Source organism: Acinonyx jubatus, chromosome E2 (assembly GCF_027475565.1).
Source record: "Acinonyx jubatus isolate Ajub_Pintada_27869175 chromosome E2, VMU_Ajub_asm_v1.0, whole genome shotgun sequence".
Taxonomy (NCBI): domain Eukaryota; kingdom Metazoa; phylum Chordata; class Mammalia; order Carnivora; family Felidae; genus Acinonyx; species Acinonyx jubatus.
Genome location: NC_069396.1, coordinates 14,090,460 through 14,116,398, shown reverse-complemented (window position 1 = coordinate 14,116,398; position 25,939 = coordinate 14,090,460). Strand labels below are relative to the sequence as shown.

The 25,939-nt window shown below is 40.2% G+C and overlaps 1 protein-coding gene and 1 long non-coding RNA gene across 3 annotated transcripts in view; both read left to right on the top strand.

Moving 5' to 3' along the window:
* The first annotated feature begins 2,210 nt into the window (after nucleotides 1-2,210).
* TAT (tyrosine aminotransferase) lies at nucleotides 2,211-12,848 on the top strand. Its single transcript, XM_015085881.3, has 12 exons — nucleotides 2,211-2,368; nucleotides 2,958-3,204; nucleotides 3,358-3,462; nucleotides 5,712-5,779; nucleotides 6,897-7,055; nucleotides 7,256-7,394; nucleotides 7,961-8,013; nucleotides 8,807-8,959; nucleotides 9,570-9,698; nucleotides 10,040-10,123; nucleotides 10,700-10,798; nucleotides 11,654-12,848. The coding sequence occupies exons 2-12, from the start codon at nucleotides 2,970-2,972 to the stop codon at nucleotides 11,792-11,794; spliced, it is 1,365 nt and encodes a 454-aa protein (XP_014941367.1). The 5' UTR covers nucleotides 2,211-2,368; nucleotides 2,958-2,969; the 3' UTR covers nucleotides 11,795-12,848.
* A 1,601-nt stretch (nucleotides 12,849-14,449) lies between these two features.
* Nucleotides 14,450-25,939, top strand: part of LOC128313211 (uncharacterized) — a 39,377-nt gene continuing 27,887 nt past the window's right edge. Inside the window, exons 1-2 of one of the 2 annotated variants that reach the window (XR_008293577.1) lie at nucleotides 14,450-14,858; nucleotides 19,023-19,093. This is a non-coding gene — a long non-coding RNA (uncharacterized LOC128313211). The remainder of the gene's footprint in view (nucleotides 14,859-19,022; nucleotides 19,094-25,939) is intronic. The other variant, XR_008293576.1, reaches the window with a different exon arrangement.

Below are 25,939 nucleotides of genomic sequence, written 5' to 3'. Positions count from 1 at the left end.
AAGTATCCAAAATATTATTTAAGCATGTAATCAATATAAAATTATTGATGAGATATTTTACATTATTTTCATATAAGTCTTCAAAACCTGATGTGTGTTTTACACCAACACCACATCTCACTTTAGACAAACCACATTTCATGTACTCAATAGCTGCTTTTGACTAGTGGCTGTAATAACGGACAGTGCAGCTATATAGAACAAATTTGTAGTATCTATGTTTTCAAACAACTTTAAAACCAGCTATGTAAGTATTAAGTATTGTATAGAAACAGAAAACACTTGAAAAGATATACAAGAAATGGCTAAAGCAACCATCTGTATGGAGTGGAGTTGTGGGAAAAGGTGTTCAGAGTTTAGTTTACAAACATCAGTATTTCAGTTTACTATATGAGGATTTTAATTACTAAAACAGTAAGAGTAAAAGAAAATGTGTTGGCATTAAATGGTGGTGATTGTTGCACAATATTGTGAGTGTATTAAAAATCAGTGAATCTTATACTCTGAAAAGATGAAGGTGTGAATATTTTGTTATGTGAATTTTATCTCAATTTGAAAAATATATGTAAAGAACAAGAGATCTATGTTGTGGGGGAGAAATAAGGGTAATGTGTTAAAGTGGTGGTAGAATTATAAATGCTTTTAGTTTGTTCTGATTTTGTCCAGTACACATGTATTATATTTCAAATGGGGGTGGTGATGGAATAAAAGCATTTAGGAAAGAAAGGTCTTCTTTCTTGACAAAATCTGTGTGCTTTGGAAACAATACCGTGTTCTCATTGTGTTGGCAGCTATGCAAAAGTATACATCCGTCTGTACAATGTTTAACTACCATTAGGTAAAACAAAGAAGCCATGTGCCTTTTGCCATGGGGTGCCAAATAGCAGAACTGATGCAACTCTTTCTTCCTTCTCTGTGCCTTTGGATGTTGTAGACAAGGCTGTGTACTTGCATTTTGCAACAGAGCAGCCCTGAATATCTAGCTCAGGGTGCAGGGCTTCCAGCTTTCGAATTTGAAATTCGCTATGACCTGGCTGGCTTCCTGCCCCTTGCCTTGTGCTTCTGCTGCTCCGCAGTAAGATGAGGTGGTGAACACTTAATTGCTTCACTGGGGTGGGAAAGGGAATGTGTTAGATAAGTTCTTCAAAGCACTAAGAGATGAAAGGTCCAGAAGAATAAAAGGTAATTCACCCCCCACTGGAGACTCCAATCACCTAAAAGTAAATGGAGAAGAAAGAACTTATGTAACAACTCTTTGTCTTCCAATAAATAAACAGATAAGATCTGAGCAGATGGAGTCCCAGAGGCTTCTTTTAACCCTTGAGTGGATGGTCTTTTTTATAGGCTCACCCGAATGCTGAGGTTTCTGCTGTGCTTGCTTAGCAAGGTTGTTTGTTTAGACTTCACCTGACATCTTATTCTCCCCACAACTTCCTAGCAGGTGAATGAAGGAGAATTCACAGTACAGGATAACGTTCCACAGGTTTTAGTTGCCTTGAAGACGCTACTACTATCTTTTAAGGTATTTGTTGAGTGAAACTTAATTTGTTTCAACTGCCCATTTGTTGTGACTGAAGAAGAACCTTGTGAACAAGGAAAGGAGTGCAGGATGCAGGAAGTAAATAAACATGTTGCAGAACAAATTGTGCAACTATTCCTTCAGTGAATAATGAATTCCTTCACTAATTCCTTCAGTGTTTTGAAAAATCTATAAAATGATGTACCTATGTATCTATCTTGTATCCATCTATGTATCTATCCTCTATCTACCTACCTATTAATCTGTCTTGGCGAATGGATAGAAATGGTCAAATCATTACGTAGCACTGCCTACCCCTGGGGAGAGTGTATGGACTCTGGGGGTAGTGAAAATGAAGTGTGTAGATAGCAAGGTGCAAGGAAGGACTCTTCACTTTTTACTTTACACATGTCTGTACTGTTAACATTTTAATAGGTTATTTGTATTAAAAGAGATTTAATAAAAATTGTCAACTGTAATCCTAACAAGCCCTCTGACAGTCCTCTCAAATGTCTCACAAAGTGCCCAGAAAGAGTTAACACAGAGAATTCCAGAGGTTTGAAGTGAGGACAAACTCCTGGTATGGTGGGGGGGTGGGGGGTGGGGGTGTGTGGAGGAAGAGTTAGAGGTGAGAAGCAGCAAGTGAGGAAGGGGAGGGAAAGGAGGGCCGGCCACCCAGTTCTCACCCTAGCCAATAGCAGGAAAGTTCCAGGCCCAACGCCCATTTGTGCAAACTATTTCAGGAGTTAAGAATTGCATCTGAGGCCATTGTCACTGTGACCTGTCAAAGAAGGACTAAGAGCTTCCAGGTTTGGCTACTGGGAGGGCAGTTTCTCCTGTAGTTGGAAGGTAAAATCTCAAGCCTCAGCTAATGTGGTGGTAACTGGGATGTGTGCTTTCTTCTTTATGGTGTATTGACTTCTTTTTTCTACAGGACACTAAGGTGCTCGTGGGATAGGGCTTTATTTTTACTAATGACAAAATATTAACACTAAATTTCTAACAGTGTGGAATGGTCCTTCCTGGTTCTTGCAGAGGGCAAGACAGTCTATTGAAGCATTAGGGAGACACTTGGATAGGCTTTGCATGGAAAAGAGGCAACACATATATATGCTTTGTTTCATGATTTTCATGTCAGTTCCCCTCAGTCTCATTGAGAGCAGTTAAACTTTCAATGACATTATGGTTGCATGTAGTCTCACAGTAGATAAGTATTCAGTGCATGGTCTTTGCTAACATTATAAAATGGGTTCTTGCTTTATTTTCCATCTCAGCAAAAAGTCTTAAAACTCCCCTTATTCGCAAAGCATGAAAAATGTGGCCAACAAAGCAGTTTGGAAAGACATCTAACGAAATCATGCTTACGTTTAGGTTCAAATATAGGCCGCCAAGATGCTGCTCTGTTCTTAGTGTCACAAGGACCTCCTTTTCCCCATAGGCTTTACTAGTGATGGACCCATATGTGATTCAGATGAACAGCAACAGCAACCTTCCCTCAGTTCTGGATGTGCACGTCAACCTTGGTGGGAGAAGCTCCGTGCCAGGAAAAATGAAAGGCAGGAAGGCCAGATGGTCCGTGAAGCCCTCAGACATGTCCAACAAAACTTTCAATCCCATCCGGGCCATTGTGGACAGCATGAAGGTGAAGCCTAATCCAAACAAAACCATGATTGCTCTGTCAATTGGTGAGTTGGGGACTCTCAGGTGAGGGGCAGATCTCGTTGCTGTTAGCCCCATCCTCACAACTGCTTGGAGAAGATGGGAGTAGAGAGGGAGTCCGAGCACTGGGCATGGAAGAGTAACCTCTTGGGGGCTCTTTTTTTCTCTTCCATGAAAAGGGGACCCTACTGTGTTTGGAAACCTGCCTACAGACCCTGAAGTCACCCAAGCGATGAAAGATGCTCTAGACTCGGGAAAGTATAATGGCTACGCCCCCTCCATTGGTAAGCTTCTCCTGAGACTCTGTCTGGTGGCGTCCAAATTGTTAGTGCTCTTCTATTAGGAGTAAGTTTCCAGCAGTTCTCTTTGCTTCCCTGATTCATAGATCCTAAGGAGAGGCTAAGATAAAATAGCCATTTGGATTTGGGGACGAGGATCTCGGAATGCTTGAACACAGCCAGCAGGGTTCAGCTCCTTTCCTGGCTTCCTCTGGCCCACTGGCTCTGCCTCTTTTGTTCTGTTCACGTACTTATTTCTCAACCAACATTGCTAATTTTCATATGAAGGCCTTGGATTTTGCAGGTGCCTGTTTACTTAGCCTCTAGGTCCTACATTAATTTACTTATTTGCACTATGTAGATAGCTTCTTGGCTTCATTTCTTTTTCTCTATACATTCAACCCTTATTTTAACTATGGTCAAATATCACCGTGTGGTTGAATGTTCTGATCACATTCAAATGCATTTATAGCTGTTTCAGCTTAAATAAAGAGATAAAAATGAAGTAGAATACAAAGAATGGGCTGTTCCATTGAAGAAGAGAAGGTTATTTCTGACAGAAAGAAGTTATTCTTATTGAGATGTTTTTACAGTAGGAGTTTCAGGTGTACAGCTGTATAATACAACTGTATACACTGCAAAGTGATCACCACAAGTCTGGTTACTGCTCATCACCATACAGTTGGCCCCTTTACCCCTTTTTGCCCATCCCTATTCTTATTTAGGTTTAACTGTCTCCATCTACTAACCATTTCCACATTAAATGTCTGATAAAATAAGTGACCCTTTGACTTTATTTCAGTGTTGCACACACACACCCCCAGTCTCCATATGTACCTAGCAACATATTATTTTCCTTTTAAAACTTATTTATATTGTTTTATTTGAATATAGTTGACACACAATGTTACATTAGTTTCAAGTGTAGACAGTGATTCAACATCTCTGTACCTTATGTTTGCTCACCCCAAGGGTAGCTGCCGTCTGTCACCATACAACACTAGGACAGTACCATTGACTGTATTCCCTATGCTGTGCCTTTTATTCTCATGACCTACTCATTCTATAACTGGAAGCTGTATCTTCCTCTCGCCTCACCCATTTTGCCCATCTTCCTACCCCCTTCCCTCTGGAAGGCATCAGTTTGTTCTCTGTATTTATAGTTCTGATTCTGCTTTTTTTCTTTGTTCATTTGTTTGCTGGTTTTTTAGATTCCACAATGAGTGAAATCATATGGAATGTGTTTTTCTCAGTCTAACTTATCTCACCTGGCATGATACCCCCTAGATCCATCCATGTTGCTGCAAATGACAAGATATAGTGACATATTTCTAATGTAGAATGCAAATCCAGTTTTGTGCTAAAATAGAATTTTAAAAACACTTCAAAGAGCCTGAGGGACGTAATTTTTAGGTTGATTGTTTATGTTTTATAAAGTTTCATAAAACAAAAATCAACAAAAGAAGACCAAAAATTAGATTATAAAACAAGTTTATAACTTTTATACCCAAAGTATTAGGGAACAGATTCAACCTGAAAAACCAAAACCAGTTCTCAACTTCACAAATATTCAAATGATATGAACATTTCATGCCAAAGGAAATATAGGCCATAACATTTATCTAGGAAAATTCTCTTCCTTATTAGTAATTAAGGAAGTGCTGATTTATATAACTTCAAGACATTTATCTCTAACTGTTAGGTGGAACATTATGAAATATTGTATCTTTATAATTGAATGGAGTCTTCTTAAAAGCAGTTTCGCAAACCAATTTGCATGATGCTGTCCCTACGTCAAAGTTGTAAGCCAACATTTGGAAATATTGTATAAGAATTGAATTTAAAAGAAAAACTTGTGCAAAACCACTAATAGGTATATGATATAATGTAAAAAACTTAAAAGGCACCCAATGTATTACATGCATTGATTACAACTCTTCAAAATATATAGTCCTGGAAGGGATTTAGGAAAAATCTAAATATTGTTTTTTTATGAAAAATAAAACATAATCATAGTAATCAAGATGGTGCAGAGTATTTTATACTTTGGAAAGTTCTCCTTGTTATTATTTACACATGTGACATTATTATAAAATTGTAACACATAACTCCTTTATCTATAGTGGCTGAGAGCTAAACTGAACAGTTTGTGCTCTAAGCAGGGGCAGGAGTTAGCCTGAGGTCCTTTTGACTTTAGGGCATAGTGGTCAGTTGCCAGATGCAAACTTTCAGCTTCTTCCTTCCGACTCTTTCAGGCTACTTATCCAGTCGTGAGGATATTGCTTCTTATTACCACCGGCCCGAGGCACCCCTGGAAGCTAAGGTAGGGCTTAACCAAGGTAACAGCTCTGAAGTAATACTGGGCAAACTATACCATTTTCCTTGTCTCTGTTCCACAAGGAATAACAGTTTCGGGAAACAAAAGGCGTGAAGAATTTCCCTTTAGCAATTTGAGAACTTCTCATAGAGTGAGGCCACTTAATCCCTGAGTATATTTAATGTCATTACAGTATGATGATAATGTTGAATATAATTTATGTGGTGTTCTGTCTTGAGGCTCAAAGGATTCAGAGGTTCCCCTACATTTGATTCTCTGCAAAAGAACTTTAAAAAACAATAGTTCATAACACCAAAAAAGTAACACTTTTTATTTTACCAATAAGATCTTTCTTAAATTTCTTTCTTAAATTTGTAGCTTCCATCATTCACTTCCCCACTCAGATGGGGGGGCTCCTGGGTGGCTCATTTGGTTAAGCGTCCAACTTTGGCTCAGGTCGTGATCTCATGGTTCATGAGTTCAAGCCCCTTGTCAGGTTCTGTGCAGACAACTCAGAGCCTGAAGCCTACTTCAGATTCTCTCTCTCTCTCTCTCTCTCTCTCTCTCTCTCTCTCTCTGTCCTCTCTCGTTCACCCTCTGTCTCTATCTCTCAAAAATGAATAAACATTAAAAAAAAAAAAAAAGCTCACTCAGATGGGAAGATTGAGGTACTATGGAATATTCAATCGATGGCAGGGCCACAAGTTTAAATGCCACTCTCCCTCTGTCGTCTACTGTGTGTGTTGATATTTCTTAACATAAGAGGTGCCCTCAGTCTGTATTTCAGAGAAGAATCAGGCTTCAAATTTCTGGTCGAAAGTAAACAAATAACCAAGTGAAAAAGTCCAAGGTCATAATGATCTCTCATGGAAGTCTGCTGAGTCATAGCTGACATGTACTTGTTAAAGTGATTTACTTCTTTTAAGTGGTCAATATTTTCAACATTTAGATATGGACATATATAAGCATTTTCCCCCAATTTTGGCTTAGTACAGTCCTTACTACTTTACTTAGAGCTTGTAAAAGTAAGTTTATTATTGCTCCTCACTCACCTATCTGACAATGTCTTTTCTCCCACTGCTGTTGGAACCCCTAACAAAATGTACCTTTTATTTCTTCACAGGATGTCATTCTGACTAGTGGCTGCAGTCAGGCTATTGAACTTTGTTTAGCGGTGTTGGCCAACCCAGGACAAAACATCCTAGTTCCAAGACCTGGTTTCTCTCTTTATAGGACTTTGGCTGAATCAATGGGAATTGAGGTCAAACTCTACAATTTATTGGTAAACAACTTTTTAATTTTAGACCCCAGTGTTCAATTATGGCTTTGTAAAAATATATGACAATTGTCTTAGCACAGAAAGATTTGGAAGTGGGTGGTGGAGGCCACAAACACATTTTATTATTTAGAATATACTGTTAAGTGAATATTCCCCCTCAAGTTTTCAGAACCATCTTAGTCTCACCCTTTCTTCCTCCCCAGCCAGAAAAGTCTTGGGAAATTGACTTGAAACAACTGGAATCTCTAATTGATGAAAAGACAGCTTGTCTCATTGTTAATAATCCATCAAACCCCTGTGGATCAGTGTACAGTAAAAGTCATCTCCAGAAAATTCTGGCTGGTAAGTCCATCAGACTTCATTTGACAGGAGAAGATATGGGGATAGGATCCTTGAGCTGTTTTCCTGGAATGAGAAGAGGGTTAGTTCCGAGCTGAGGATGGGGGTGGGGGAGCTCTACTGGGGTCTCCAGTGAATAGTGTGCCCCTGGAGCAGTAGACCTCACCTACAAGAAGGAGAAAAAGGCAGCACTTGCCTCTTCACTATTCCCATATGTGGAAGAGCAGGTTTGAAATATCTGGTTAATTAAATGGTATATTTAGCCTCTGTATCCTGGAAGAGTATAAGAATTTATAGTTCTTAAATTGGAAAACAAAACACATAAATATGAAATGCAAAATATAATAAGTCCAGGTGAATATTAATTGCTAAGGCAATTCACATTAAAAAGGATTTCAGCCTGGGGGCCCCTAGATGGCTCAGTTGGTTAAGCATTCGACTCTTGATCTCAGCTCAGGTCTTGATCTCAGAGTCGTGGGTTCAAGCCCCATATTGAGCTCCATACTGGGCATGAAGCCTACTTAACAACAACAACAAAAATGATTTCAGCCTGTTTTTCTTATTTTTAGTGGCTGCAAGGCAGTGTGTCCCCATCTTAGCTGATGAGATCTATGGAGACATGGTAAGTCTTGGGCAGGATCTATCACTACAATAATCTCAATTCCAAATTACTTCATGGGACCTTTAGAGGTGGCATCAAAAACACCAGAAGTAATTCCTAATCATTTCAGTACAGCATATCAGTATCCCTACACTCTTAAAAGTACATATAGATTCTACAATCTCTTAGCCAGTTTTCCAAAGTCCAAAAAGCTATAAAAATCTGAAGATTTTTGAAATTCCTTTGGTGGAAAAACCTGGCTTGACTTGATGTAAAGATATTTGTAGATTTTCTATGTATTTCACTTATATATGTATATATATATTTGTCAAGAATGTAAGGAAAGGGAAAGAAATGTTAATATGCTTGATTAGGAGCGCCGTCCCACACTGCCTTGGGGGTGTTACATAATATATGATCCAGGTAAACTTCTCAAAAATCCAAACAATCCTACATTCTGCAACAAATATGGGCCCAGGAATCTCAGGTAAAGGGTTGTGGACCCCTATTATATTTTTAAATGTCTAATTCCAACAAGCATTCATTCCCCAGAGCAAGCTTTGTTGAGTTGTATATATTCCTGGGCCAGGATCAGTATCCTCATCATAGGCTTCCTTTAATCCAGACCAGATGTCAGGTTATATGTCTCTGTATAGTCTCCTTTGAAGCCTCCTAGGCTCCCAGTTATGCTTTAGGGTAGGATGAGTCCATAAATCCAAGGCCCTGTTCCTAGTTATACAAGGTAAAGACTGGAAGGCATGGGATTTGGAGGAAAGTAAGCCAGAAGACAACTGCAAGGATCTCTTCTCCTCAGGTGTTTTCGGGTTCCAAATTTGAGCCTCTGGCCACCCTCAGCAGCAACGTCCCCATCCTGTCCTGTGGAGGGCTGGCCAAGCGCTGGCTGGTTCCTGGCTGGAGGTTGGGCTGGATCCTCATCCATGACCGAAGAGACATTTTTGGCAATGAGGTAAGAGCAATGAGGTGATACAGTATGTCTAATTTAGGATATATATGTGTATTTAATTTGCATGCACAGTGGTTGGGTGGTGATTTTTTTGTTGTTTTAGTGTTGTTTTTTCTTCTTTCTTCTTGGCCCTGTAGTTCTGGGTGCCAAAAGATGCTGGGTAAAGATCGTACTTAGTTATTCCTCTCCAAAACTCAGTTTTCTTGTACCTGGTTCTATGAAGAAGTTCCATTGCTTCTAATTTTAGGACCACAAATAAGGAAACAATAGCTATAATGATACCTGATTTTGTTTGCAGGCTTACAATATGCCAGCACTTGATACACATTATTTTACTGTAATCCTCCCAACAACTCTAGGAGGCCATAGTATTATCTCCTTTTTACGGTTGAGAAAACTGAAGCACTGAGACATTGTACAATTTGCTGAGTCACGCAGCATGTGTGTGACAGAGCTGGGCTACAAACCCCAGTGGTCTGATCTAAGAGTGCCAGTAGGCACGCACCATCACTTTCCATCAGGTTTGATGGAAAGAATGGCCAGAACCAGAATCCCCAAAACTGGAATGCTTAAGGAAGGCTAAATAATATGTTTGCGGGTTGGGGGCGTTTAGATCCGAGATGGGTTGGTGAAACTGAGTCAGCGGATCCTGGGACCCTGCACCATTGTCCAGGGAGCTCTGAAAAGCATCCTACATCGCACCCCTCAGGATTTCTACCACAACACTCTGAGCTTCTTGAAGGTAAGGGCAGCCCGTAGCCTTTTACTTTGGGAGTGAGGAAATGCCGCCAGTGGAGTTAGGAATCACATGTCCTCGTTTCTGGAGCAGTGTGCCATTATGGGGCCTCCAAATCAGGAGATGGCATCAGTGTAACTATCCACCCTTCCATGTCTCTCATTTCTGGCACTTCACTCTGCTCCTGGCCAAAAGTGATAGGATTTTTTTCTCGCCTACTTCCTGTGCCCTTGATGCCAGCAGAGCAAACTTAGGTTCCCTGCCTCCAGTGTGGGCTCTACTTTTAATGATGTGCTTTTCTTTCACTTATATTTTGATTCTTGACATCCTTCTGCCTCCTCTTGTAGTCCAACGTTGATCTTTGCTATGACGCACTAGCTGCCATCCCTGGACTCCGGCCAGTCCGCCCTTCTGGGGCCATGTACCTCATGGTAAGTATGTAGGTGGCAGGCATTTTCTGTAAGGCAAGCAGAAGCTGGTCTGCAGGACTCACAAAGACAACCAGCTAAGCCTCCGGACCTGTTAGTTTAGGAATCGCCTTGTTCTGAATGTCTGTTCAGGTCACTCTGAGATCTTGACCTGAGCCAAAGTCGACACTTGCCCGACTGAGCCACCCAGGTGCCCCTGTTTCCAGAATAACTTGGGGCATTGGCATTTTGTGGACTGGAGACACTAGTGTCTTGTAATTGGTGGGATAGTTCCATGCAATCAACAATTGCCCGGCTCACAATGTTAATGTTGCCTTTTTAGAGAAACACTGACATTCTATTTCCAGCTTTCACTTATCAACATCCAGGAAGGAATGCTTCAATAAACTAAAATATTAATATAAAGACATCCTGTCTTTCCTATGAAAAATTCCATGGGCTCCTAAGTGTTAGAACTCTTAGTTATCAGTAGTAGAGTTCCAAGATATTTTTTAGAGCAGTCCCTATGTTAGTTTCTGGCATGGGGAGTTGGCCTGTTTTCCCTCCTGATAAGTTTGCCTCTCCCTGTAATTGGTATAGGTTGGCATTGAAATGGAACATTTCCCAGAATTTGAGAATGATGTGGAGTTCACAGAGCGGTTAGTTGCTGAGCAGTCAGTCCACTGCCTCCCAGCAACGGTGAGTGTTCATGTCTCTCAGGACATTCCCAACAGTTTCTAGAGCCTCGGGTTGAGTTGGTCTTTAGCCTGCCTTTTTTTCCCCTCAACAAAGTGTATTCTCATTTGATAAGGTTCAAACTGATGTGTTTCATGACGTCTATTTAAAATTCGTTTCTCCCTCATCATTATCCCATCCATACCGGGAAGAAACGTTGTGGCTGAACATTTTAAGTGAGGGGAAACAGGCTTGTCCCACAAGTCCCTTTTAAGATGAATTGTTTCTAGACTTAGCACCCCAATGATGGTGTCAACCAAGAAAAGAAGCGGAGCTAAAATAAAACAAAAACATTTATTCGGTGTCTCAGAATTGCAATTTGGGGAACACAGATCTGGGCAGTGACCCAAATAGTGTCCTTCCACCCCCCAGAACAAAAGTCAAGTGTTTTTAAAGACAAAAAGGAATGCTTGTATATGCTATTTATAAAGAATTTTGATTGATTGGTGGCAGAAAACTAATCTTGGCTGACTGTAATTGGTTACTAAGGCTATCACTAAACGAAGTCTCACTGTAGCAAGTCTCAAGACTCTGGCTGAGTCCTTGTGAGATTGGTGGCTTGGCCCAGTTCAAAAGTTCATGGTTTCATGGGTGAAGAGGTGCATAAGATCCATCTCCTTAATGGCCTTCTGGGTCCATTTTAAAACCCCTTGACATAAGTGACCCCATTTTATTTCACCTTTCACAGTGGAACTGAGTCAACTAATAGCTCTGAGTAAATGACATCACTGCTTCTTGCTGATTAGGACCCTGGCCATCGTAGGGTGGTTTAGTACCAGATTCAATTGCTATGAGAATAACAGGCTCTTATTTTTGCAGTGCTTTGAGTACCCGAATTTCTTCCGAGTGGTGATCACAGTCCCCACAGTGATGATGCTGGAGGCCTGTAGCCGGATCCAGGAATTCTGCGAGCTGCACTATCACTGTGCTGAAGGGAGCCAGGAGGAGTGTGACAAATAGGCCCAAGTCCGTTCTCTTGAGTATGTGTCCCATCCGGGGAAGGCTGGACTGGGCCTTGCTGTTCCTCAAGGGGAATCAGGTGCCCCTACTGGGAGAGGGGCCTCAAAAGCATGTCAAGCGTTCAGAATCGCTCCTGCTTTCCCCCAGCTGTGTCCACATACACACTCTGAATCCCAGATTGTCCTCTCACTCTGCTCTGCTGGAGTGACTCACTCATTCATTAATCTGCCCCCTCCTATATGACTTCCTCCTTTTTTATTGAGAGTACTTGGTGAACAAAATTTACCAGAAAGCACCAGAGACAAAAAAAATTAAAAGCTCATGATAAGAGAAACAAAAGATTGAGAGAATTTGTGCCCCAACCATTTCCTCATACTATAAATAAGAATACACTCTCTCCAGTCAGGTCTGAGGCCTAATTCTGTTACTGCTTCACTTCAGGTATACCTCGCTTTATGCAATAGAACTATAATGAAAGAAGTTGGGGACACATATATTGGTTAATTATTTTCTAAACACATTAGGAAAGTTTGCTAATTTGAAAGATCCCTTACAGAAACATTTTCGTTGATTTTTTTTTTTTTAAGAACTGTTGATCGTATGGGGTGCCTGTCTGGCTCAGTTGGTAGAGCATGTGACTCTTGATCTTGGGGTCATGAGTTCAAGCCCCACATTGGGTTCAGAGATTATATCAATCAATAAATCAATCAATCAGAATTGTTGATTGTAAAGGTAATCAATGGACTTTCTAAATTTAGATATGTGTGCATCAGCGTTTCTTAAAATGAGGGCACATCTGTATTTAAAAAAAAAAAGGAGGAATCATAGGACCTTCCAGAAATACTGTGGTGTAAGGACCAGAAATATTCTCATTTATCATTGTTATGGAATCATTGCTTTTGCTGTAAGGTTGATAATGATTTATTGATATGTATATTATATTATCTTTTCATATGTTTTCTAAGAAACATTTATATTGACAAGATCCTTTATTTTGCCAAGGGCATAAATTATTGTTTTTCTTCTTTTTTAAAAAAATAAATTTTACTAAGTATGCTCTTCTGTGGTTTTTCTCCTCTGTGGGGAATTCCTATCCTATTCATTGCTATTCATTCCTATTCATTGCTCAGTCTGATTGATGCATTACCCACTAGACTTCATTTATTTCCCTGTCCATGTACTGACATTTGGAGTTACTTAAGAAACACTATTCCTAAAATATTTTATTTGGGAGCTCATTTCTGGGTTCCTACTTATAAATAAGACAAACTAAGAAGCAACATTATAAACCTCTGGCCTTTGACTTTACACTTTCAACTTTTTGGAACTCCAACCTCTGGTCCCAAATTCCTATGCTCTACATCCGCTAACCACTCACTGGTGAATGAAACTGAATGGGTTCAGGTGACCCAGGGAATGAGAAGTGTCAGACATCTTTCATCATCCGCCTTTTGTCTGCAAATCCTTTTAGGCACAGTAGACTAATTTTTTTTCTCAAAACTTCCCTTACAGAAGGGAGCATGAAGTTATCTTGCAAGGTTGGGGGCAGGAGTATACCATAACCAGTCTACAGATTACTAAGAGAAATTTTCCTTATCCGGAAGAGGAACTTCAGGTCTCAACCCTGCCAATCACACTGACTTAATTTCCTTTACAAAAATAAACATCAAATGCCCACATTTAGTGAGTTCACGCTAAAATTTACCTTTTAATTTTCTTTGGCAAATCCAAAAGGAACATACAACAATAGAGATAATAAAGATTTGTTTCCTGTAGGCCACCACTGCCAATAATTTTCTGAAAGTGTCCGGTTCCTCTTTTCCTATACCACCTTTGCCCCATCCCCTGAAGATCTGTCCAGAAATATTCAGGAAAACTTGGTGGTTTACACAAGATGTTTTATCTTAACACGTACATATAATTCTATCCAGCTTTAGTGAATTCTACTCAGATTTCTTAAACTTGCGAGTTTCTTTCGTGTCTACATTTTGATAGAGGAGTCAAGGACATACTCAAGCATTAAAAAAAAAACCGCAGACTGGACACATTTCAAAAGATACAAACAAAGACAAAAACATTCCTGTAAACGTGTGTGTGTGTGTGTGTGTGTGTGTGTGTGTGAAGGTTTCCTTTTTTTCTTTCCTCTCTTCAAAGTAACTATTTTTTTAATTTTTAAAGTTTACTTATTTATTTTGAGAGAGCAAGCGAGCAAGGGAGGGGAAGAGAGAGGGAGAGAGAGAATCTCAAGCAGGCTCCGCACTGCCTGCACCGCACACAGCCTAACGTGAGGTTGTAACTCAAGAACAGTGAGATCATGACCTGAGCTGTGCTCATCAGCCGCTTAACTGACTGCACCACCCAGGCGCCCCATAAAGTAACCATTACGCAGCTTTATAATTCAGCTTCCTATGGAAGACAAAGGATGATATTTCTGAGGTGTCCATTACCTCCAGGGTGTTTCTAAATAAAAAGAACCCCTGTGCCTGGTTGCTTCCAAACAAGATTAAAATTCTCACCTCCCGTACCCCCCCCCCCGCCCCCCCCGCCCCAGACAGCTTCCAGATGCTTCGCGATGGCAGTGGCAGGTGAATGCGTTAGAAACTCTGTGATTTCACCTTTCTTTCTAGGCCAGAGCACCGCCTATAGGGTAACTGGCCAGTATCACAGACCAGGAGTCACTCCACGTCCCACCCCCGTCCCTAGTTGCCAACAACTCCCAGACAGCTGGGTAGGAACGGAGTGGGGAGGAGAAACACCTGGCTACGTAGGCTCTGTTGCGAGCGCGAGCGCGAGCGCCGCGCTGCTCCAGGCGCATGCGTCGTCGGGGGGCGGAGCGAGGCACGAAGGGCCGCTCAGGGCGCAGGCCCAGATCCCTGAGAGGTCGGCAAGGGTGGATCCCTTCCTCAGATGCCGGTTTTATTCCCAACGTCGGGCCTCGGTTTTGTTTCCTCCTTTCGCGTCTTTCCCGGACCCGCGCCCTGTGGAGAGATTCTCTTCCCCCTTTACCCCCTGTCCGGGCCGCATCTGGCAGGAGGCTTCTCGGAAGCTGACACATCATCCCTAGGTATTGTAAATACCTGTTAAATAAGTGAACTGTACATTTATTTCTTTTCCCAGCTCTGGGCCAATCCCAGCCAGTCCGATGAGTTGTGAAACAGAAGCAGAAATTCCCAGTAGCTGTTGTCAACTGACAACAAAAGTGTGGTCCCTGGAACTTTTCTCCAAAGAATTGTGTCCTTCAGAGTCCCTGGTACCTGGCATATATGTTTGGATCCCTACTCAGCCGGATAAATGAATCCACCGCTATGTTCCGCACACTGCGCACATTACTACAGTAGGGGCTGTATTTTATGTTACGTAATGTTATATTATTATTATTTTGAGGAGGGGCTGTATTTTAAGTACCCTAAAAGTCGAATTATTGAATCCATTGGAGAACTGAGTTCCCAGTACATCTAATTCATACTCTCATTTGTTTTAAACAGTTTGGGTATGTTGACCAACAAGTTTCATAGGGTGTCCTAGAATCTACAAATCTGGATGCTCTTTGTGGGTCATATTGTTAAACAGCATCTTCCAAAGAGGCAGTCACTTTCTGACGTTACAATTGAGGTATATTATGTAGGATGCGATGCCACTTCTGCAAAGGAAACAAGGAGAAGAACTAACAAGTGTTAATTTTTGTCAGCGTTTCAGGCATGGAAAAAAATTCTTGCTCTTTGAGACATTGACTCATTTGGTAATTGAAATGCAAAGTACATTATGTAATTCAAAGTACATTATGCCTTATTTATTTATTTATTTATCGAATAAATAAATAAAGCAAAGGAGGGGGGCAGAAGGAGAGAGAGAGAGAGAGAGAGAGAGAATCTCAGGCAGACTCCTCTCTCAGTGAGGAGCCCGATGCAGGGCTCAGTCTCACAATTGTGAGATCATAACCTGAGGCTAAATCAAGAGTCAGACGCTCAAGTGACTGAGCCACTCACGTGCCCCACTTTATGCCCCATTTGAAAAATAAAGCCACAGAAGTTTTTTGCTTTGGCAGCATGTATACTAAAATTGGAACAATACAGAGAAGATGAGCCTGAACTTAGTCCAAATTCAACAGCACATTAAAAGGATTATACACCATGACCAAGTAGGATTTATTCCTGGGACTCAAGAATGGTTCAACATATGAAAACCAATCAGTGTAATACACAACCACAACAAAATAAATCATGAGGGGTGCCTGAGTGGCTCAGTCACTTGAGTGTCAGACTCTTGATTTTGGCTCATGTCATGATCCCAGGGTCGTGGGATGGAGCCCTGTGTCAGGATCCATGTTGAGCATGGAGCCTGCTTAAGATTCTTTCTGCCTCTCTTCCTGGCTCATGCACACTGTCTCTCTAAAAAAAAAAAAAAAAAAAGAGAAGGGGGTGGCGCCTGGGTGGCTCAGTCGGTTAAGCATCCAACTTCAGCTCAGGTCACGATCTAGCGTGAGTTCGAGCCCCGCGACGGGCTCTGGGCTGATGGCTCAGAGCCTGGAGCCTGCTTCCGATTCTGTGTCTCCCTCTCTCTCTGCCCCTCCCCCGTTCATGCTCTGTCTCTCTCTGTCTCAAAAATAAATAAAAAACGTTAAAAAAATTAAAAAAAAAATAGGTCACCTGGGTGGCTCGGTCAGTTAAATGTCTGACTTCAGCTCAGGTCATGATCTCGCAGTTTGTGAGTTCAAGATCCATGTTGGGCTCTGCGTTGACAGATCAGAACCTGGACCCTGCTTCAGATTCTGTGTCTCCCTCTTTCTCTGCCCCTCCCCCATTCATGCTCTGTCTCTCTCTCGAAAAAAAAATTAAAATTAAATTAAAAATTTAATAAAGGGCAAAACAGCACAATTGTTTCTATTGATGCAGACAAAGCATTTGACAAGATTCTATACTCTTTCATGACAAAAACACTCAAGCTAGAAATAGAAGGAAATGATATCAAACTAATGAAGGCCATCTATGAAAAGCCCATAGCTAACATCATACTCAATGGTAAAAGGCTGAAAGCTTTTCCAAGGATGCCTACTCTCACCAATTCTATTTACATCATATTGGAAGTCCTAGCCAAAGCAAATAGGTAAGAAAAAGAAATAAAAGACATCTAAATTAGGAAGGAAGCAGTAAAATTATCTCTATTATTACATGACATGATCTTATATGTAGAAAACCCTAAATATTCCATAAGAAAACTACTAAAACATATCAACTATACTTCAAAAAAATAAATATGAAAAAAGCAAAATCACACAAAAAAATACCTATACCTACTAGAACCAACAACTGAATTCAGCAAAGTTGCATAGCAAATCAACCCACAAAAAGCAGTTGTGTTTCTATACACTAATAACAATCTAAAAAGGACATTAAGAAACTAATTTCGGGCGCCTGGGTGGCTCAGTCGGTTAAGCATCCGACTTCGGCTCAGGTCATGATCTCGCGGTCCGTGGGTTCGAGCCCCGCGTCGGGCTCTGTGCTGACAGCTCGGAGCCTGGAGCCTGTTTCAGATTCTGTGTCTCCCTCTCTCTGACCCTCCCCTGTTCATGCTCTGTCTCTCCCTGTCTCAAAAATAAATAAAACGTTAAAAAAAATAAAAAAAAAAGAAACTAATTTCATTTACAATAGTATCAAAAAGAATAAAATACTTGGGAATAAACCTAACCAAGGAGATGAAAGGTGAAAAGATGCTCACCAATCATCAGAGAAATTCAAAACAAAGCAACAGTGAGATATCACCTCATGCCCATTAGGATGATTACTATGGAAGGAAGGAAGGGAGAAGGGAAGGAAGAAAGGAAGGAAGGAAGGAAGGAGGAAAAAAGAAAGGAAGAAAGAGAAGGGAAGGGAGGAAAGAAAGAAAAAAGAAAGAGAAGTGTTGAAACGTTTGAAGAAATTGGAACTGTTGTTCCCTGTTGGTGAGAATTTAAGATGGTACAGCCACCATGGAAAATATTAAAGCAGTTCCTCAGAAAACTAAAAATTGAACTACCATATGATCCAGCAGTACTACTTCTGGGTATATATCCCAAAGAATTGAAAGCAGGGTCTGCAAATGTATGTTCATAGCAGCATTATTCACAAGAGTCGAGCGGTGGAAGCAATCCAAATGTTCACTGATGGGTGAATGGCTAAACAAAGTGTGGTGTATACATATAGTGGAATACTATTCAGCCTCAAAAAAGGAAATGCTATAACATGGATCAACCTTGAGAATATTATGTTAAGTGAAATAAGCTAGTAACAAAATGACAAAAATGTATCATGATGCCAAGTTTAGGAGGTATCTAACGTAGTCACTTTCATAGAAACAGAAAGTAGAATGGTGGTTACCAGGCATGAGTGTGGGGGGGAAGAAGGTTTATTGTTTAGTGGGTATAGAGTTTCATATTTGCAAAATGAAAAAGTTCTGGTCATTTGTTTTACAACAATGTGAATAAAGTGAACATTTGTGAACTGTACACTTACACTTAGAAATGGTTAAGATGGGGGACGCCTGGGTGGCTCAGTAGGTTAAGCATCTGACTCTCGGTTTCAGCTCAGGGCATGATCTCACGGTTTATGAGTTGGACCCCTGCAGCAGGCTCTGTGCTGACAGTGTGGAGCCTGCTTGGCATTCTCTCTCTCTCCCTCTCTGCCCTTCCCTGCTCGAATGCTCTCTCTCCCTCTCTCTCTCTCTCTCAAAATTAAAAAAAAAAAAAAATGTCCATAGCAGCATTATTCATAATAGCCAAAAGATGGCAACAATCCAAATATCCATCAGATGATGAATGGACAATAAAGTGTGATGTATCTATCCATACTATGGAATATTACTTGGCAGTAAAAGGGAATGAAGTACTGATGCATGCTACACTGTGGATGAACCTTGAAAATGCTGTGCTAAGTGAAAGAATCCAGTGAAAAAGACCATATTTTGTGTGATTCCATATATATCAAATGTACTGGATAGCCAAACTCATAGAGACAAAATAAATTAGTGTTGCGTGGAGTTGAGGGTGAGGGTGTAATATGGGGGGTGGAAGGTAGAAAGTGCATACTTACAGGTACAGGGTTTTTTGGGTGAGGGGATAAAAATGTTCTCAAATTGATTGTGTTAATGGTTGCATAACTTTGAATACAGTAAAAACCATTAAATTTTACACTTAAATGGGTGAAGTTTACAGTATGTGAATTGTATTTCCATACACTGTTTTCCTTTTTTAAAGGTACAAAGAAATCAGATTTCAGGAAGATCAATTCAAATATTTGTTTGGCATTTAAAGGAATTTTAAGAAAGGTAAGAAGCCCACGAAATTACCACCTTCATTTATCTGTTCATGATGAGAAATGGTAACTTTTGCTCATGTTAACCATATCCACAAAGATTGTGACATTATTTTAGACATTAGCATTCTAAAAAGTATAGCACCATTTTTTATTAGGGAGTCCACACTAGGTATTACTTAGTTTTAAAATTTTTCTTGCTGTTGTAGAGGGACACCTGGGTGACTCAGTTGGTTAAGTGTCTCACTCTTGACCTCAGTTCAGGGCATGATCTCTCCATTTGTGACATCAAGCTGTGCGTCTGGCTCTGCTCTGGCAGTGCAGAGCCTGCTTGGGATTCTCTCTCTCTCTCTCTCTCTCTCTCTCTCTCAATAAAGAAATAAACATTAAAAAAAATGAAAGTAAACATTTTCTTAGGAACTGGAACTAGATTGGGGTGACTTCATCATTGTTGTTTCATCTCAGGATACAAAGTGTTTTTTCTTGATTCTGGTATTTTATTATAGAAACAGGGCAAAACATCAGTTGCGCTTCCACACTGGGAAGAATAAGAAATTTCTAGTGTGGGAATGCAAGCTGGTGCAGCCACTCTGGAAAACAGTGTGGAGGTTCCTCAAAAAACTAAAAATAGAACTACCCTCCGACCCAGCAATTGCACTACTAGGTATTTGTCCAAGGGTACAGGTATGCTGTTTTGAAAGGACACATGTACCCCAATGTTTATAGCAGCACTATCCACAATAGCCAAAGTATGGAAAGAGCCCAAATGTCCATCGATGGATGAATGGATAGAGAAGATGTGGTATATATATATACAATGGAGTATTACTAGGCAATCAAAAAGAATGAAATGTTGCCATTTGCAACGACGTGGATGGAACTGGAGGGTATTATGGTAAGTGAAATTAGTCAGTCAGAGAAAGACAAAAATCATATGAATTCACTCATATGAGGACTTTAAGAGACAAAACAGATGAACATAAGGGAAGGGAAGCAAAATAATATAAAAACAGGGAGAGACAAAACATAAGAAACTCTTAAATATGGAGAACAAACAGAGGGTTACTGGGGGGGTTGTGGGAGGGGGGATGGGCTAAATGGGTAAGGGGCATTAAGGAATCTACTCCTGAAATCTTTGTATATGCTAACATGGATGTAAATTAAAAAAAAAATTAAATAAAAATAAATAAAATAAAAATAAATAAATACCTACATACATAAAAAGGTAAATTGGTGCCATTGGTACATGGTCTCCAGCCTCACAGGCTCTCAGCATTGTTTCAGCAATCCTTTTATGAATACTGGACCAGTGTCTTCCTAGAAGCCTTGAACTGAAGATGGCAGAGATGTCTATTAAAAGGAGCTTGATGGGGTGCCCGGGTAGCTCAGTCGGCTAAGCGTCCGACTTCAGCTCAGGTCATGATATCATAGTCTGTGCGTTCTAACCCCACATTGTGCTCTGTGCTGACAGCTCAGAGCCTGGGGCCTGCTTTGAGTTCTCTCTCTCTCTCTCTCTCTCCCCCTCCCCTGCTCGCACTCTTGTCTCTCTCTCTGTGTCTTAAAAATAAATAAACATTAGGGGCGCCTGGGTGGCTCAGTTGGTTAAGCAGCCGACTTCGGCTTAGGTCATGATCTCGCAGTCTGTGAGTTCGAGTCCTGCGTCGGGCTCTGTGCTGACAGCTCAGAGCCTGGAGCCTGTTTCAGATTCTGTGTCTCCCTCTCTCTGACCCTCCCCCGTTCATGCTCTGTCTCTCTCTCGAAAATAAATAAATAAACATTAAAATAAATAAATAAACATTAAAAAAAAAGATCAAAGAAAAAGGAACCATCCAATCCCAGGGGTTCTCATCTGCTAACTCCTCCCTTTCTGACGCCATCTTATCCATATTTCAGTAACCATAAGTTGATGATTGATTCCCTGATGTACATCCCTAGTCTAGACTTCTGAACTTCTGACTCGCACATCCAACTCCCTCCTACCATCCACTTGGAGGTGTAAAAAGTACCACCAATTCTTCATATCACTCATATCTTCCAAATCTGGCCTTTGTTCACTGTTCCGTCTCTCAGGAAATGGCATCTCCAGCTGCCCAAGCTAGAAACTGAAGAGTCATCTTCAACACCTCCTTCACTTGCATTTGCCCATTTACTCCCAATACCCCTTAGATCTGACCACTTCCATCCCTATAGACTGCTCACTCTAATCCAAATTATCACTGGCTACTACAGTCTCTTAATGACCTCTATTCTGCCCAGCCGTCCTCTCAACATTGCAATTAAAGTGTTTCTTTTGTTTGTTTGTTTTTAAATTTGAAGTCAGATTTTGTCACCTGCCTAAATAGTAACTTTCCATTGCTTTCAAAATTCAACAAAATTAGAAACTTTTAATAAAAAAGAATCTTTCAAAATGGACAATGGACAATAATTTGAAAAAATACTAAATGTAGTGTATGTGACCAAAAAAGGCGGGGGGGCTTGCATAGCCTTCAGGGTCCTGCATTGTCTGACTCTGTCTGCTTTCCTCCATTTTCACCTTACACTAGGCACCTGCTAGCTTTGGGGGTTTTCCTGCTGCAAAGTCCTTTTCCCTCTTGCCATAGGCCTTTTGTTCACACTCTTCCCTCTGTCTGTATCATTAACCTCTATTCATTTTTCAAAGTACAACTCATAGAAGTCTTCTGTTGACCCTCAGCTTTGGTCAGCTTTCTTTTCCTCATTGTTCTTACCTCCTTTTGTTATTATATATTCCCTTGAGTGGTTTCAACATTTGAGTAACCTTCGTCTCCTTCATTAGGCTGTAAGCAACCTGAGTCTAGGGACTACCTGTTATTGCTGATCACTTCAGACAGCAATTAAATTCTGAATGAATGAGTTACTGCCGGTGCTGTGACAAGAGTGAATGGTGCCTCTTTACTACCTTTAGGTATGACCATCCCCTTGGAGTTACTGTAGATCACAGTCCTGTCTCTTAATCTTTGGGGGATGCTGCAGAGGAAGAAGCACCCACCAGCCAAGAGCTTATGCTCTGGAGGCAGGGTGATCTGGGCCTGTCTGGTCTATGCCATTTGCCAGCTGTGGATTCTTGGGCAAGTCCCTTTGTTTCCCTGAACCTTAGTTCCCAGTCTCTAAAAGAGGGTTACCCCTTACTTCATAAGGTTGGTTGGTTTTTTGTTGTTTTTGTTTTTGTTTGTTTGTTTGTTTTGGTTTTGGTCTGGTTTTTTTGGTTACACTCACTACATTAATATTTTTTTCAAAAATATTATCTAATACATTGTCCATTTTGAAAATGTCTTTTTTTTCCATTTTGAAAGTATCTAATATTCCCCATCGTGGCTTTTTTCAGCATTTCTTTTTTGAATGTAGGATCCAATCAAAGTTCACCCATTTCATTTTGATGTCCTATCTCTTTAGTCTTCTTTAATTGAAAGCAGTGTACTTGTCTTTAAAAAAATGTTGGTCTTTAGGACACTTGGCTGGCTCAGTCAGAGGAGCATGTGACTCTTGATCTCAGGGTCCAAGTTTTGAGCCTCATGTTGAGTGTAGAGATTACTAAAAAAAATAAACTTCAAAATTTTTTAAAAGTTTGCCTTTTATGATGTTGACAGTTTTGAAGAGTCCAGGCCCATTGTCTGGCAGAATATCCATGTTCAGTGCTTGATTGCTGCCTCATGATTAGATTCTGGTTAAACATTTTTTTTTTTTTTTTGGCAAGAGGACCATGTCAGTGATGATGGGTACTTCCTAATACACTCCACCAGGAGGCATGCAATACCAGTTTGTCCCATGATTAGTGATGCTGAATTCAATCACACAGTTAAGGTGGCATTAACCTAACAGAGTTGTGAAGGGGGGATTCCATGAAGAAATGTACCCAAAGAGTCTGGCCCATAAACCTTACTTCTTACCCATTCCTCTTCAGTTTTCACTTTGGGGCAAATAGACAACATTTGCGACTATACTTCCCTACCACAAGCGCCTCTTGGTGGGACTGGTAGTTATCACTAATTTGAGACTATTGTTTAAGGAATGTTTTATTATGAAACTTTCAAACATACAGAAAAGTGGAGAGAGTAGTATAATGAATCTTAATGTATTCATCACCCTGTTCCCAAAATTACCACCAATTTGCCAATTCGTTTCCTCCTTTTCTTTGCTGGTGCATTTTAAAGCAAATCCGAGATATATAAATTCATCCATAGGTACTTTAGCATGCTACATCATTAATAGAGATTATGTATATATGTATGTATACTTATACATACATATATTTATACACACATACAACACAACCATGGTACCATTATAACATTTAACAAAATTAAAAATAATCTGTTAATGTCATTTAAGAACCAAACCATATTCAAAGCTTTGGAATTACATCTTTTATTTTTTAAGTTTATTTATTTGACAGATACAGAGACTGTGAGTGGAGGAGGGGCAGAGAGAGAGGGAGAGAGAGAGAGAATCCCAAGCAGACTTCACACTGCCAGCGCAGAGCCCAGTGCATGGCTCAAACCCACGAACCCACGAGATCATGACGTGAGCCAAAACCAAGAGTCAGGTGCTCAACTGACTGAACCGCCCAGTTTTATTTTTTTCAGCCTCTCTTCTTTTTCTTAACACACAGATCCCTAAGTGGAAGCACTGGACAGACTGTTAGACAAATTTTGATCTCACCTTTTGTACATATATTTGTCTCTCTAGGCAAGAGATATGCAGTTAAAAGCACAGATGAACCAGTCCGTGGAAGTGCAGCCCAAGAATTTGTAACTTTGAAAAGCACCCAGGTGATGGAGACTCGGCCCATAGCTGCCTTAGAAGTTAGAAATGAGAGGAGTGGTTAGAGAGTGTCAGAACAGTTTGTTCATGCTTTCGTCCTGGATTTAGCATGTTGTTGTGGAATTTGGCCAGTCAGCCATAAGGTATTTATTGAGCATCTGCTATGCAGACAAACAAGGCAGAAACATCCTACCCGAAGAAGGAAGACAGAAAATAAACATGCAAATAACTAAGACACCTGTAGGTACTGAGAAGTGTTATAAAGAATTGTGAAAGAATGAAAAAAGACCCCAGTTTTCTTTGTTTAATCTTTACCTCCTTTCCTTCTTTTCTTCTCTCTCTCCTCTGCTTTCCTCTTTTTCCCCCTTTCTACCTCCCCTTCCCCTGAAGCTTAACTAGCAGGAGGTGACTCACAGGGCTTACAAAGATAGCTCTCAAAAGAACTGTTTCAAAAGCTACCGAAGTAAGATTGCACCAACAATCATGAGAAAGAGGCATGAAAACCCCAACATAACCCACTCATTCCAGCTGCAAATGGCAGCCGTTACCGATAAAGAAAAATGGCACCTGGGGCAGTATCAGTATCATAACCATATGCCCCTCCTCTGTGCCTTATATATAAGAATTCCAATCCTGCTTCAGCTCAGGGAGTTAACATCATTTTGAGGGGCTACCTGACACACATTGGCTAAATATCTGAGTCACTTTAACTATTTTTTTAACTCTTTTTATAGTTAAATATTTTTAACTATTTTTTTAACTCTTGACAGAATAGAGAAGAAATAATTGAAGGGGGAGAGACTTGTGGGAAAATGTGTCTAAGGAGGATTCTAAATAATGTTGAGACTAAGTAATGAGAAGATCAGCTTCAGATAATTTGGGGTAAAATGTTCCAAGTAGAAACCACAAGTGCAAAGGCCAGAAAATTGATAGAAAGAGCATGTATAGGAATGAATGAATGGAGAGCAACTGTGTGGACTGGGAAACCCCTGGAGGTTTCTCTTTTGTTTGTTTGAATGGCTTTTTTGAGGTGTAATTCATATACAATTCATCCATTTAAAGTATACAATTCCGTGGTTTTTAGTATATTCACAGAATTGTGTGACCATTACCACCATCAATTTTAAAACATTTTTTATCACGCCCAAAAGAAATCCCATACCCATTAATATTCACTTTCTACCTTCATACCCCATTCTCACCCCCCAGTCCTAGGCTATCCTAGTCCTAATCTATTTTCTGTCTGCATTAATTTGCCTGTTCTGGACATTTCATGTAAATGGAATCATACAATGTATGGTCTTTAGTGTTTTGTTTTTTTCATGATGTCTTTAGCATGATGTTTTCAAGGCTCATCCATGCTGTAGTATTGTATCCGTACTTCATTCTTTTTTATGGCAGAACATTACACTATATATGTATGTATTCTCTCTCTCTCTCTCTCTCTCTCTCTCTCTCTCTCTCTATATATATATATATATATATGTATATATACTACCATTCATTGGTTGATGTATCCAGATGTATCCATTCATTGGTTAGTGAACCCAGATGAACATCTGGGTTGTTTCCACTTTTTGGATATTATCAATAATGTTGCTATAAACATTCATGTACAAGTTTTTATGTGGGTATGTGTTTTCATTTTCCTTGAGCATATACCTATGAATGGAATTGCTAGGTCACATGGTGAGTCTGTTTAACCTTTCGAGGAACTGCAAAACATTTATTATGTCTTTTTGACTTTAGCCATCATAGTGGGTATCTCATTGTGGTTTTGATTTGCAATTCCCTAGTGACTAATGATTTCAAACATCTTTTCGTGTGCGTATTGGCTATTTGTATATCTTCTCTGGAGAAATGTCTATTCTCCTCCTTTGCCCATTTTAAAATTGGATTCTTCTTCTTTTTATTGTTGAAGTGTGTATTCTGGATACAATTTCCTTTTCAGATATATAATTTGCAGATGTTTTGTCCCATTCTGTGGGTTATCTTTTCATTTTCTTGATGGTGTCCTTTGAGCATAGAAGTTCTTTAAAAAATTGTTTTAAATGTTTATTTATTTTTGAGACAGAGAGAG